The sequence below is a fragment of the Pan paniscus genome, chromosome 23 (assembly GCF_029289425.2).
Source record: "Pan paniscus chromosome 23, NHGRI_mPanPan1-v2.0_pri, whole genome shotgun sequence".
NCBI lineage: Eukaryota > Metazoa > Chordata > Mammalia > Primates > Hominidae > Pan > Pan paniscus.
This window is the reverse complement of record NC_085927.1, coordinates 51988825-52002958: the sequence shown is the minus strand read 5'-3', so window position 1 is coordinate 52002958 and position 14134 is coordinate 51988825. Positions and strand designations below refer to the sequence as shown.

Below are 14134 nucleotides of genomic sequence, written 5' to 3'. Positions count from 1 at the left end.
TACCAGCAGGGATGGGATCGAGGGTGGCTCCTCCTGAAAGACCTGAACACCAGGTGTTGGTGGGCCTCACCCACACCTGTCCCCACCTGTGCCTCCGGCTGTTAGTCCCCTCCTGGCCCTGGGAGGGTGGAGGGGCATGATGCTGAAGGGAGACCCGTGGCATGGGGGCCAGCACTCGGAGTATTATGAGGATCCCAGGAGACATGTGTTTTGGGAGAGGGGGTGTTTGTCTGTTCATTAAGAGAGGTGAGAATATCTAACTCGATCAAGCCACTGATTTCCACTTGAGGTGAATAGAACCCCAGTTCACAGGTTGGCGTTTGGTAAGTCTGGTTCTAGGCCTTGAGGCCTGTGCAAAGGCATCTTCCCAGACTAGAAGTCGAGCTGACCGCAAGGCTCTGGGGAAGCTCACAGTCTCTTCCAGGTTGTGCTTCTGCAGAAGCAGCCTGATGCACAGTGGATGGGCTGTCTCGGGCTCCACTTCCCAGTTTATTTAGGAGGTGGTCTCGTGGTCACTTCCTTTAGGAAAGGGTGGGAGGTAAGGGGTGAATGGTCTGTTTGTGGATACCACATATGTGTGTGGGGAGGGTGTATATGGAGAAGGAGCCCCAAGAAAGGATCAGAACGGAGACCACTGCCACCTGATGTTTCCTGCAGGGGCTGCACTGTGTCTCTGGCTGAGGTCACACTGACACCTGGTGGTCACTGGTCACTCACAGTCTTAAATCTAGTAGGGCCGAAAGTACTAGAAGGAGGTTGTCCAGAGAGGTCTGCCCTCAAAATGCTCCTGAAAGATGCTTGCTTATGCTTTTCTTTAAAAATTATTTCTGGGGAAGGGCAGGGAGTGGTCACAGGAGCTTATATTCTCTTTATTTTTACTTAATTTGCATGTTATTTTTAGAACTCCCCTTTTTAAGGGTCACATTTTGCCTCAGAAAACCCTGTCTGAATGTCTCCTGTTTGTCGGTCAGGACTGACTCTGCCTTTTCTTTCCTTTTCCATGTGCCACTCCTGTCCTCCCTTTGCCCTCCCTGATTTCTGCACTGTCCTCTCCCACCTGTCTGTCTCCTCTTGGTTTTGCCCGTGTCAGCCTCCCCTTCCGTGCCCTCTCCCCCCCTTGCAGAACAAGACCGCGAAAGGCAGCCTCAGCACAGAGCAGTCGGAGCGGGGGTGAGGGGGGCAGTGTGCTCGTGGGAATGGAAAGGACAGCAAGCACAGGTGAGTCGGGGCCACCGGGCTCCCTGCACCCTGCCCGGCTCCCAGCAGGTGTCGTTGCCTCTGCCCTCCTGCTCGCTCCATGCTCTGCCACCAGCATTTCATCCTGTGGATGACAACGCCAGGTGGATGCAGTGTTCTTCCATTGGTTACTTAGCTCCCCAGATTATCTGTGGAAAGGAGTGGGGGCTTCTAAACTGTCCACTGCCAATGGGGTGCAGGCTGACTGTTCCTGAAGGCAGCCCTTCAGGGCACAGCTGGCCAGGGGTGGCCTTGTGAGTGGACACAACAGGCTTTTAGGTCTCTTTCTTGGGCAGGGCATCTCTTGCCAGTAGCCCCTGCTCTTTCCCCCGTCTCAGAAAGGGTTCCAGTCAAAGGTCTCTTCTTTTTAATTTACTACATTTCTGTAAAGCTTATGGTGTGTTTTCCTTTGAAAACAACAGAACTCTTGGGTTTTGTTATTAGAAATCTTTTTTTCCCAGTATTATGAAGGATTCCTTTTTGCAGAAGTACAAAGGAAAGAAAAATCCTCAAAGATTTAGTAGACTCTAGCATCTGATTTAATTTTACTCTTAAAAATCTCGAGGCTGGGCATGGTGGCTCATACCTGTAGTGCCAGCACTTTGGGAGGCTGAGGCAGAAGGATCGCCTAAGCCCAGGAGTTCAAGACCAGCCTGGGCAACAGTGAGACCCTGTGTCTACATTTAAAAAAAAAAAAAAAAATTAGCCGTGCGTGGTGGTACATGCCTTTAGTCCCATCTACTCAGGAGGCTGAGCTGGGAGGATCACTTGATCAAACCTGGAGGTTGAGGCTGCAGTGAGCCATGATCATGCCGCTACATTCCAGCCTGGGCCACAGTGAGACCCTGTCTCAAAAAAAGAAAAAAAAATTCTTGTGATTGAGTTGTGCTTGCTGTGAGTTTGTGTGGGATTATTGTGGTCACGGCCCTCTTGGCAGGCATCTGTGAAAACAGGATGATAGGACTTGGGGTCTCTAGAAGCTGCAGGCCTCTGAGCTCCATGCTGCTCCTTCACCCTCCCTGCGTCACTGAGGCATGAAGGGAAATAGGTTGTAAAGAAAAGAAAAACCAAAATGTACCTTGTGGCACTTGCTGCTACAGGATGGGGCAGGAGGACTAGTTGTCTCAGAAATATTCATTGAGGGGTCATTTCTCTCAAATGGGAGGACTTCTGTGTCGACCTCAGGAGTTTGACTCACACAGCTACGCTAGACGTGTCCCTTCCGGCACCACCATGTGCCTGACCACCTTCTGGAACGTGCCCTCCTCCTTGTTACCACTACTAATTTCCGGAGAAGGCCCCTCGGCTGCCACACCATTTGAGAAGTCAAGTGGGGGCTGCTGAGTGCCTTCTTGATAGAGCGTTGAGTGTGGTGCCTTTCTCTTTCCTCTTGCGGGGAGTAGGGCTGGCAGTGAAGGGATCAGAGCAAAGTGGGGAGGTGGGTGGAAGCCATTCCATGTGTTCCTGGGTCAGAGGAACCAGATGAGCAAATGAAGCCTCTTGGACTTGGAGTACATTGCCACCATCAGCGAGTGGCTGCTGGTTTTCCAGAACCTGCTGGGCAGCACTGCCTGCTCCTTTTCCTGGGATTAGCCCTTAGGACAAGGCAGCCATTGCATTGCGTGGTTTTGAAAGGACTGTTTCTGTTGGCCCTCCTGCATGTCCCTACACTCCTGAGGGTGTCGCTGTGCCTTCCCATTGTCACCCCTGTGCCAGCACAGGCCAAGATGGTTAGAGTCAAGTTCTGTAGGGGACCACGATGCGTATTCCTGGAATGTGTCCTAGAAGACCTGGTTAAGGAAAGAGCTTAAGTATTTTTTGTTTTTGTCCTGGAATTGCATCTGTGTTTGAGAAAAAGAAAGTTCAGGCCCTGGGCCTGGTGGACAAATCTCCTGGGGATTTTGTTCATCTGTTCCTCTCTAGTCATTCTTGGGCCTTCCTTCCTAGCTGTCAGGGCCCTTGACTCTTTTTTTTTGGAGACGGATTCTCACTTTGTCGCCCAGGCTGGAGTACAGGGGCACGATCTCGGCTCACTGCAACCTCCATCTCTGGGGTTCACGCGATTCTCCCGCCTCAGCCCTCCCGAGTAGCTGGGACTACAGGTGTGCACCACCACGCCCTGCTAATTTTTGTATTTTTTGTAGAGATGGGGTTTCACCATGTTGCCCAGGCTGGCCTTGAACTCGTGACATCAAGTGATCTTCCCGCCTTGACCTCTCAAAGTGCCGGGATTACAGGCGTGAGCCACGGCGCCCGGCCAACTCTTGAACAGAACAATGAGCTTCATCCTTCTGGGTTGAAGCACAGTGATGAAGTGGCCTCACCCATTGAAGAGAGTCGTCTCAGGTCCATTGAGGTTGAACCATTCCATTCAGCTCTTGGAGGGAGAGGATGGACTCACTGCATCCAGTCCTGTCCATCTGAAATTTTTTTATGTGCTGTTCCCACAAGGCAGATAGCTTTTCCTGGTTTCCCAGTTCAGCAGTGACATTGAGGGTGGTCACCGTCCTTCATTTGTGGTAGAAGCCCTGGTGACTGGGGATAGAATCACACCTCTAACTAAAGGAGGACTCATCTTGGGCCCCATGCTGGGGACAGAGAGCCACCATTATTGGGTGCCCTGACAAGGCAGGGAACAGACAGCGAATGTGCGTGTGTGTCTGCCTCCTAGTGCGCCATGTTCTGACAGAGTGATATGATAGGTGCTGTGTGACTAAGATCAGACTACTCCATGTCTCTGTACTTCGGTTTCTTCTGTAAAAACAGGAATAGCAGTGCCAACCTTTTGAGATTCCATTGGGAAATGTCTCTAAGTGCCAGCACAGCACACTGGCTCTCAGCCCGTTGATCTGCCATGCCTAGCTGTGGGTTTCTCTTGGGAGTTGGAGGGGTCAAGGCAGCAGATTGGACCCTGCAGCTGTCTCTTATAGCAAAAAATACCCAAGGCTTGGGGTTAAAAGATGCCGCCCCTGCCTCCCAGCCTGTGAGGTATCTGGTACCTGACCCTCGCCAGGAGTGCGGAGGGGAAAAGTCCTTCTGCAGGCCCGTGGTTGCCCACTGTCTCCTTGTGCCAAGGGGGTTGCCTTGCTGGCTTGTGTCATTGGTTGGCAGGGCTTTTGACAGTGGAGTCCCTATACCCAGCTCTTCCTCCTGTCGTGAATTAAACAAGGAGGCCCCAGCTTGCCCTAACAGGCCCTGTGGTCCAGCACATGGGAAGCATAACCTTGATCAGGGCTGATGCTGCATCCTGGATGCTATGTACCCTGCACAGAACAGCCATGGATGGACGCTGAGCAAGGCAGGGAACGGGGAGTGGCCCCCCTGCCCCTGGAGCTGGACATCACACAGCCCATTTGTGTGTATGCATGAATGTCACATTCTAGAGTTCCCCTTTCCCCAAACTGGTCCAGAGGCAGTCCAGGGTTACACCTCCAGAGGAGAGCCTGAGTCTGTCCACTTTCCTTCCCCACCAGCCCCAGCCCAGGCATTGTGGCTGCTATAGTGCCCGCCTCCCTGCCACTGCTCAGCAGCCAAGTGCAATCTTCATTAGGCCTCCCTCCAGTCCTGTCTCTTCTCTACGTCAGAGATTCTTGTCATCTTCCAAACAAAGCCCAGACATCTCACCTTGCCTTCCAGAGCCCTATGGAAGTCTCAGGTGACTCTCCAGGCCCCTGGCTGCCTCCAGCTCCTCAGGGACCAGGCTTCCTTCCTCTGGGCTTCTGCACACACAGTTCCTTGTGCTGGAAACACTTTGGCTCCCCATCTTCATGTTGAAAACAGGCTCCATCTCCTGGGTCTCAGCTTAAATGCTACTTCCTCAGAGAAGCCTTTCCCTTTCTAAATCCTTGTCTCCATTGCCCCCCTCCTCGCTTGCAGCCATCCTAGCATCACCACAATTTCAGATCATTTACTTGTTTACTACCTGTCTCTCCACTAGAGTGTAAGCTCCATTAGGGCAGGGACCACGTCTGTCTTTGCACCATCAAAGCCTAGCCCAGAGCGGGGCATGTAACTATGCTAGTGCCAAGTGAGTCTGTGTTAAAGAAATGAGTGCATCCCAGGCCGGGCACAGTGGCTAACGCCTATAATCCCAGCACTTTGGGAGGTGGGCAGATCACGAGGTCAGGAGATCGAGACCATCCTGGCTAACAATACAAAAATATAAAAAATTAAAATACTAAAATACTAAAAATACAAAAAATTAGCCGGGCGTGGTGGTGGGTGCCTGTAGTCCCAGCTACTCGGGAGACTGAGGCAGGAGAATGGCATGAACCCGGGACGTGGAGCTTGCAGTGAGCTGAGATCGTGCCACTGCACTCCAGCCTGGGTGACAGAGTGAGACTCCATCTCAAAAAAAAAAAAAAAGAAAGAAATGAGTGCATCCCAGAGAAAAAAGGGCTCTTGGACCCTGACCATCAGTGCCCTTAATCAGTATAGATTCAGAATTAGGTTTCCCTTCATATCCTCCCTCTCTAGTCGGAATTAGTGTCTGTTTTAGAAATGAGGAAATGGGCTCTGGGCGAATCCTGGCCAGGGTGAGTGGTGTTGAGATGATGAGTTTTTGCTGCAGTTGGGAAAGGCAGGCTTGGAGTCTGATGTGGAAGGACGTGAGGATGGCGTCCCGGGTTCAGGCCACGGATGAGGCCAAAGGGGAGCAGAAAGGACAGTGTGACCTCGAAGGGAAGGGAGGGAACAAGTGAGGGAGCCCGGGAAGGTGTTGGCCCAAGACGAAACCCTGGATGCTGGCAGCTGAGGAGCAAGGTGATGTTCTTTAAAAGAGAATTCACAGTCTTCAGCACAGGGGCGGCAGGTCACTCCTGCTGCTCAGGCTGGCTGGCACCGGGGCTGCTCCCATGCTCACTGTCTGGGATCCAGCCATCTCTCAGCCACACCCCATGCCCTAGCATATGCAGCCCCTAGGGCCCAGTTGGGAAAGCCCCAGTCCCACCTCTGGCCATGTCGCTTTGGGCTACATGTGTCGCCTTCCTGAGCTTTAGCTCTCTTGAAGATGGGGGTCAGGCAGGTCCACGTTACTGTGATATAATATCTGTAAACCTTCTAGCCCAGGGCCTGGCACATAATGCTTAGAGAATTTTCCTTCCTTCCTAATTTCCCTACTGAAGGAACAACTTTTTTAAAGTAACTCTTGAAAAGTTAGGGTCCCATTACATTCAGGATATCGTGTGTTTGGGCTGGTCTAGTCATCAGACCTGAGGAACAGGAAGGCTGTGGAGGGCAGAGCCCCAGGCTGCAGGTGCTGAGGAACTGCCGCTGCCTGGGCCACCACGCACCCCAGGGAGGGGCCCACAAGTAGCAGCTCGCAGAGCCAACTGGCCAGGCAGACCCTGGCTGCTGACATGTGCTTCATTCTTCACTGGGGAGCTGGTGTGGGGTCCTGTTCTTCTGAGTAATGAGCAAGATTGGGGTGCAGGCCCAAGACTGCTGTGTATTGGTAAAGAGGGCAAACCCTGCCCTGTCCCCTCCTTGAGCAGAGCCTGGCAGGGTACGTGTGGGCATTGGCCTTGATTCACACGGGCATCCTGCAGCCCCAACAAGATGACACCCTTCTGTGTTCTTGGAGGTAGGTGCCCATTAGCTCAACTGCTGGCCTGCATTCCCAGGGCTTGCTTTTACTTGTCTGTGGTGATGTTGTGCCATGGCCTCTGTGTGTGTTCCTGCTTATTGGTGTTTTCTGCCAAGTAGTCAGGAACCTCCTTGGGCAAGAGCATGTGCATGTACGTGCTTGGGAACAGCTCGATCTTAGCTCCCGCAGGCCCCAGCCGCCTTAGCAGTTCTGCGTGTGTGAACTTTATGGAAGCAGAAAGGGCTGGTGACACTTGGGTTCTTGGGGTTTGTCAGGGGAGGGCACCAAATTGGTCTTGAGGAAGCAGTTAGGTGAGCCCCAGTGACAGTCTTAAGCACAGTGATTGGCAGATAGCAAGTGAAGGAGGGGCAAGGCTGCCACCACTTCTGGCTTCTGGTGAAATTTTACTGGACTGATTCCTAGGAAACTGCTGTTTGTCTTTGAGACCTTTCCACATCAGATGGCCCATGAAGCATTCCACAGGGACCTTTGGTACAATCCATCTGTCCTACGTGGGCCATCAGAATCCCCTTCTGCACGTGGGCTGGAAGAGGAGAGAAGCCCTCCAGCCTGGGGATGGGGGACCTAGGGGTCCCAGGCTCCTGAGAGGTCGAAAGGATTAACATAGTCCAGCTCTGTCTGAGCCTCAGAAAACCTGCCCTCCCTGTTAGAGGCCATGGGAAGAGTGTTCTTTTTAAGCATGAAGAACTGACTGTGGGCCAGGTGTAGTGGCTCACGCCTGTAATCCCAACACTTTGGGAGGCCGAGGTGGGCAGATCAGCTGAGGCCAGGAGTTCAAGACCAGCCTAACATGGCAAAACCACATCTCTCCTAAAAATACAAAAATTAGCCGGGTGTGGTGGCATGCACCTGTGATCCCAGCTATTTGGGAGGCTGAGGCACAAGAATCACTTGAACCCAGGGGGCAGAGGCTGCAGTGAGCCAAGATCACACCACTACACTCCAGTCTGGGGAATAGAGCAAGACTGTCTCAAAAAAAAAAAAAAAAAAAAAAAAAGACTGTCATTAGCCAAGCATGGTGGCGTGTACCTGTAGTCCCAGCTACTTGGAAGGCTGAGGTGGGAGGATTGCTTGAGCCCAGGAGGTCAAGGCTGCAGGGAGCCAAGGCGACAGAGCGATGTCTTGTCTCAAAAACAAACAACTAGCTGTGTCGACTAGAGGCAGCTGTGAAACTGTCCTAAAAGGCTGGACTTCGAGAAGTTTCTTCCACAGATTGACCAGGTACTGTAGGTTTCAGTCACAACTGGGGTCCTGACACTGGCAAAACCCCACCAGCTGCCCCACAAGTGGGGCCTGCCCTGAGGTCAGGGAGTTCTCTGCTGTCCTGGTTCCTTTATGCACTAGGAAGGCAGACATGCCCTGAGGAGCCCTCAGAGTCCGACCCCAGCACCCCCACTAGGTCATTGCTGCCTTTAATCACATTCCAGATCCAGAGCCACACAGTGGCCCTGGCATTGGTCTCGGGTGTGTCCCATTATCAGCAGCACATCTGCAGAGGGGTGTGAGTGCAGGCTCCCTGCTGAAAGCTCCCAGGGGTACCACGGAACAGCGGCTGTTGGTGGTGGACCCTGTGGAGGCTCCTGGCCTTCACTGTCTGTCCCTTGTCTTCCAGGTGAGACTGTGGAGATGAGAAGGTGGTGGACACTCGTGATGGAATGGAAATCGTCCTACCGTGCAGCCACACCCTGCCCTGCCCCGCCCCACCCCGCCCGCGTGCCTGCCCATGCCAGCACTTCTTAAGTTCTCACATCACACTCAAACCAGTGACACCACAGGAAAGAAAGACCCAAGACGTTGGAATGGCTGTTTCCATGGACACAATCTCCATAGTGACAATGTGGGGGGAGGGGGGAGGGGTGGGATGATGGGGAAAGGGTGGGGGGAATTAAAAGGGAGGGATAAAAAATATATATATATAAATCTATTTTTAGTCTGGAAAGACTTTGTTTAAATGAAAGGTGCGCTATCCCTTTTGATTCTGTTTTAAAATTATCTACTTAAAGATCTCCAAATTTGTTCCGATGACAAGTGAAATTTAAATGTGAGATTGAACTGAACAAACCCTCATCTCATGAAGGACGGGGTGTGTGTGTGGCGTTGATCTTTAGCCTGTCTCACACCAGTTCAGAAAACACTAGACCCAGGATTGAAAAAGCAAACCACAGCAGAACCATCCTTTTGTCATTAATTTGTCTCAAAGTGGGAAGGTTTTGGGGGAGGGGGAAATATAGGGATGGTCCATGTTTTCAAGAGTAGGGGAATGATGTTTAAACACAAAAATAAATTTTTTTTCATTTCCAGAAACACTATTTATTTATGGTTTTGTTTTTTGTTTTTTTTAAATTTTTTCTTTTGGGGGGTGAAATTGGCAGATGCCTGAGGTCATAGCTGTGTCCTGGGTCACTGTGGCTGGTGAGGACCTCAAGGACCCCATCAAGTGTACACAGCAGCAGCAAAATCAAGGGATGACCCTCCTCTGGGGCCCCCTGTCCTCAGCACATTCCAGGCAGCTGTGCCCTGACCCACAGGGACCCGTGGGGATGGGAGGAGGCCCAGGCCTGTGTTGCCAGAGCTGGCAGTGTGAGCTGTAGGCAGGGACGGGGAGGGACTGTCGCTGTGATCAGAGTGGGTTAAGCTGACCAGGAACACCCATTTAACCCCTTTTTCTTTTTGCTTTCATTTTTATAAAGGAAAAGAGGACCTGTCAGATAGGCAGCCCCATGCTACGTGATTCTTTATGTTGTGTTGTTTTGTTTTGTAAATTGTATAATTTTTAAATATCTGAGTTTTAAAAAAAGAAAAAAGTACAAAAAAATCTTGTTATGGCCTTAAGAAGGGGTTAGTGCATCTTTCAGGGGTCACTCTGCCATGGGGATAAAATAGCTGTTTCACAAACAGTTTTATTTAAAAAAACAAAAAACAAAAAAAATCAAAAAATCAAAAAAATAATAAACTTCATTTTAACCTTGTTTCCTCTTCTGTTTACTTTAAAGTGAATGCGTCTCTTCCTTCTCCCATTCTAACCCCCAAAGGGTAGCTCTGGTTCTCCAGAGGAGGCCATGATCAGAACCTGTCTGTCCCATTCCTGGCCTCTCGATGGCCACGCAGCCGGGAAGCAAACAAAATTTAGGGTTCTTCTGCCACTCCTCTGGGCAGGTGGAGTGTGGCCAGTGTATGGGGACAGTCAGATTTACTCAAGTTGATATGAAGACATAGTTCCAATCAACATTAAGGGTTATAAAAAAAATAATGGAATGTTAATGGACTTTTTTAGAGAATAGAAATACTGGAAGGAATATTGTGAAGCAGAAATAAGCAATTATAAATGAGTTCTGTGTTCATCAATTTGGGGCAGCAGAAATGGCAGATTAATTGTATTTTAATGGCTACATCAAGCAGTCCATTTCTCATTTCACTCCGCCAGGATGGAGGTGTGGGTGGGTGCGCCGTGCCGGCCGTAGGACCAAGCTTAGGCAACTGATCAGGACCTGCATAGAAATGATGGCTTTTTTGAGCTAGTTGTTGTCTCATTCTGGTCTTGACTTGGCATTAATACAGTTAAAATGAAATGGATAGACTTCAGGTGTCAAGGGCTAAACCACAAAACTTGGAAAATATTTTCCTGACAGCAAATGTTTGTCATTTTTTCTTTTATTCTTTCGTCCCCTTTTGATTTGCTTGAGTGGAGCACTTGTGATTGTTCTAGGTCTTTCCTTAAATTGGCTTCAGTAATGACCTTCACTGGGGAGTGGCAGTGATACACGCATGCCTCCTGACTCCAGTTTCTGGCTTCTGCAGTTCGCCTCAACTGCTCAAGTGCCTTTTAGTTCCTTTAGTGTTTGTCTTAATTGATTTTTTTAAAGTAGTTTTATGTTCACAGCAGGATTAAGCTGACGGTACAGACAGTTCCCATATAACCCCTTCCCCCCGTATGCATACCTTTCCCTCTATCAACATCCCAACCAGAGTTGGCATACTGTTTTCACCCAAAGTCCATAGTTTATACTAGGGGCCACTCCCGGTGGTGTACATTTTATGGCCTTTGACAAATGTATAAAGACCTGGATCTGGCAGGGTGTGGTGGCTCTCGCCTATAATCCCAGCATTTTGGGAGGCTCAGGTGGGCGTATCGCTTGAGTTCGAGAACAGCCTGGGCAACATGGCGAAACCCCATCTCTACATAAAAATACAAAAATTAGCCAGGCATGATGGTGCATGCCTGTAGTCTCAGCTACTTGGGAGGCTGAGATGGGAGGATCACTTGAGCCCAGGAGGTCGAGGCTACAGTGAGTCGTGATCGTGCCACCACACTTCAGCCTGGGTGACAGCAAAATCCTGTCTCAAAAAGACGAGGACGCACCATGATCCAGAATAGTTTCACTGCTCCAGGGATCCTCCGTGTCCCACTGTTCATTCCTCCTTAGCCCCAGTCCCTCACCACTGAGCCTTTTACTGTCTCCAAAGTTTTGCCTTTTCCAAAGTATCATATAGTTGAGATTAGATAGTAGGTAGCCTTTTTTAGATTGGCTTCATTCACTTAGTAATGTGCATTTAAGGTTCAACCGTGTCTTTTCATGACTTGATAGCTTGTTTCTTTTTAGTGATAAATAATTCCATTGTCTGGCTGTACCACAGTTTATCCATTCACCTGCTGAAGAACATCTTGGTTGCTTTCAAGTTTTGACAATTACAGATGAAGCTGCTGTAAACATCCCTTTGCAGGTTTTTGTGTGGACATAAGGTCTCAACTCCTTTGGGTAAGTACAGGAAGCACGATTGGTGGATTGTATGGTAAGAGTAAGTCTAGTTTTGTAAGAAATTGCCAAACTGTCTGGATCACCTGAGGTCAGGAGTTTGAGACCAGCCTGGCCAACATGGTGAAACCCTGTCTCTACTAAAAATACAAAAATCAGCCAGGCATGGTGGCTCACGCCTGCAGTCCCAGCTAAACGGGAGGCTGAGGTGGGAGGATTGCTTGAACGCAGGAGGCAAAGGTTCCAGTGAGCTGAGATCATCGTGCCACTGCACTCCTAGCCTGGGTGACAGAGTGAGTGAGACTCTGTCTCAAAAAAAAAAAAAAAATTGAAAAAAGGAAAAGAAATTGCCAAACTTTCTTCCAAAGTGTCTGTACCATTTTGTACTCCCACCAGCAATGAATGAGAGTTCCTGATGCTCCACATCCTTGCCAGCATTTGGTGTTGTCAGTGTTCTGGATTTAAGCCATTCTAATAGGTGTGTATATAGCCATTTATTTTTTTAATACTTATAAAGTTTTTAAATTGTGGTTAAAAAAATGTACCATCATAACAGTCACAGTACAGTTTAGTGGGAAATGTGTTCAGATTGTTGTGCAACCAATCTCCAGAATTTTTCATTTTATAAAACTGAAGCTTTACCCATTAAACTGCCCCCATGCAGGCTGGCCCTGCCCCTGGAGCTTTCCATTTCTGTTTCTAGGGTACAAGCAGCCCTCGATACCCACGGGCTCCGCATCCACAAATTCAACCACACATCAAAGATAACTTGAGAAAGTATAACAACTAAAAATACAAATAAGAGCAGTACAGTATAGCAACTATTTATGTAGCATTTACACTGTATTAGGCATTATAAATAATCTAGAGATGATTTAAAGTATACAGGAGCATTTGCATAGGTATACTATGCCATTTTACATAAGGAACCTGAGCATCCTTGGATTTTGGTATTTACTGGGGGTCCTGGCACCAATCCCCTCCAGGATACCCAGACACAACTATTCCACTGCCCATAACCCCGTCCCCTTGCAGCTGTGGAAACGCAGAGGTGCTGCTCTGAAGGCAGACAGACCCCACCACTCAGCACTCTTGAGTCGGACCCAGCAGAAACCCGTCCCATGGGAGGAGCTGGGAATTGGAGGGTCTCTCCCAGTAGCATTGCTGTGCCTGGCAGGGGGAAGGGCAAGAACAAGCAAAATGCTCCAACTTTACTACCCTTCCCAGTGCAGTCCCTCCCTGGCTCTGCACTAGCTGGCATTGCAGCATCCTAACTAGTTTCTAGAATTCTCACGATGTTTTGGTCTCCTATAGCTTTAACATTGAGCTCTCTAGGAGAACGAGAGCCCGGAGTTTCCTAGTCTACCACTTGCTGACATATTTTCACACCATCTCACTTGGCAACGTCCATAGGGCCTGCCAGGGCACAGTGCACTTTTTACCATGACACAGCAGTACCACTGTTCAGGGAAGGCAGGTTGGATCTGTTTCCTAAAAATAATAAATCCCAGAAACATCTATACTGACCATTAATAGAATGTAATGTCCAAACAGTATAGAATAGTAGCTCAGCATACACATTGGATGTGGACTCCTAACACCACTGTGTGACTTGAACCTTGTTATGTGATCTCTGAGCCTCAGTCTCTGTGCCTTGGGGACCATAAAACCACCTCCTTAGGGGGCTGTGGGAGGATTAATGAGCTGGAGCACACACAGTCTGACCAGCAGTTTCTGGCACATAAGTGCCCGATCAGTGGGAGCCACAGGTGCACAATGATTGGAAGAGGCCACAGGCATTGTTATTGAATGTTTTCCTCATGCTGCCATATCTTGTATTACAGGCCTCTGGCTGGTAAGGAGGGCACTCGAGAGGACACTGCCCACATTGCAGGCATGCCTGTCCCTGCCCTTCACACCCCCATCATGATTCATGATGACTGCTTGGGGAGGGCCTGACACCTCAAAAGGCCAAGAGTGCATACAGGTAATGTATAAAGGGCCACCATGTAACAAGCACCCAGACCATCCTGCTGTCCCTGCACCTTGATTCTCTCACAGTCCCAGGTAGAACGGTGCTGCCACGTAGGACAGGAACATTCATTCAGCTGAGGCCAGTTTGGGAGACCACAAGCCAGATCTGAGAAGTCCCCAGATAGGCATGGGTCTTGCTCTCTTTGTCAGTTGAGTGGCTTCAAAACTTCTGTTGGGCCAGGTGGCTCATGCCTCTATTTCCAACACTTTGGGAGGCCAAGGCAGGAGGATCACTTGAAGTCAGGAGTTCAAGACCAGCGTGGGCAACATAGTGAGAACCCATCTCAACAAAAAAATTAGCCGAGCGTAATGATGTGCACCTGTAGTTCCAGCTACTCGGGACACTAAAATAGGATCTCTTGATTGAGCACAGGAGTTTGAGTGAGCTATGATCACAGCTCTGCACTCCAGCCTGGGCAACAGAGCAAGATCTTGTCTCTAAAAATATATATATTTTTTTTAAATTTTAAATAAACTGTTCTCCCTGCCTTTTGTTCCCCAGATC

At 49.5% G+C, this 14134-nt stretch overlaps 1 protein-coding gene across 3 annotated transcripts in view; it reads left to right on the top strand.

Annotated features, from left to right (window-relative positions):
• Positions 1-9810, top strand: part of TCF20 (transcription factor 20) — a 54876-nt gene extending 45066 nt beyond the window's left edge. Inside the window, exons 4-5 of one of the 3 annotated variants that reach the window (XM_034948947.3) lie at positions 1124-1218; positions 8454-9810. In XM_034948947.3, coding sequence (XP_034804838.2) covers positions 1124-1174 — 51 coding nt within the window. In that variant the 3' untranslated portion in view covers positions 1175-1218; positions 8454-9810. Of the gene's footprint in view, positions 1-1090; positions 1219-8453 lie in introns of all 3 variants that reach the window. The other 2 variants (XM_034948950.3, XM_055105399.3) reach the window with 2 other exon arrangements.
• The last annotated feature ends 4324 nt before the right edge of the window (positions 9811-14134 follow it).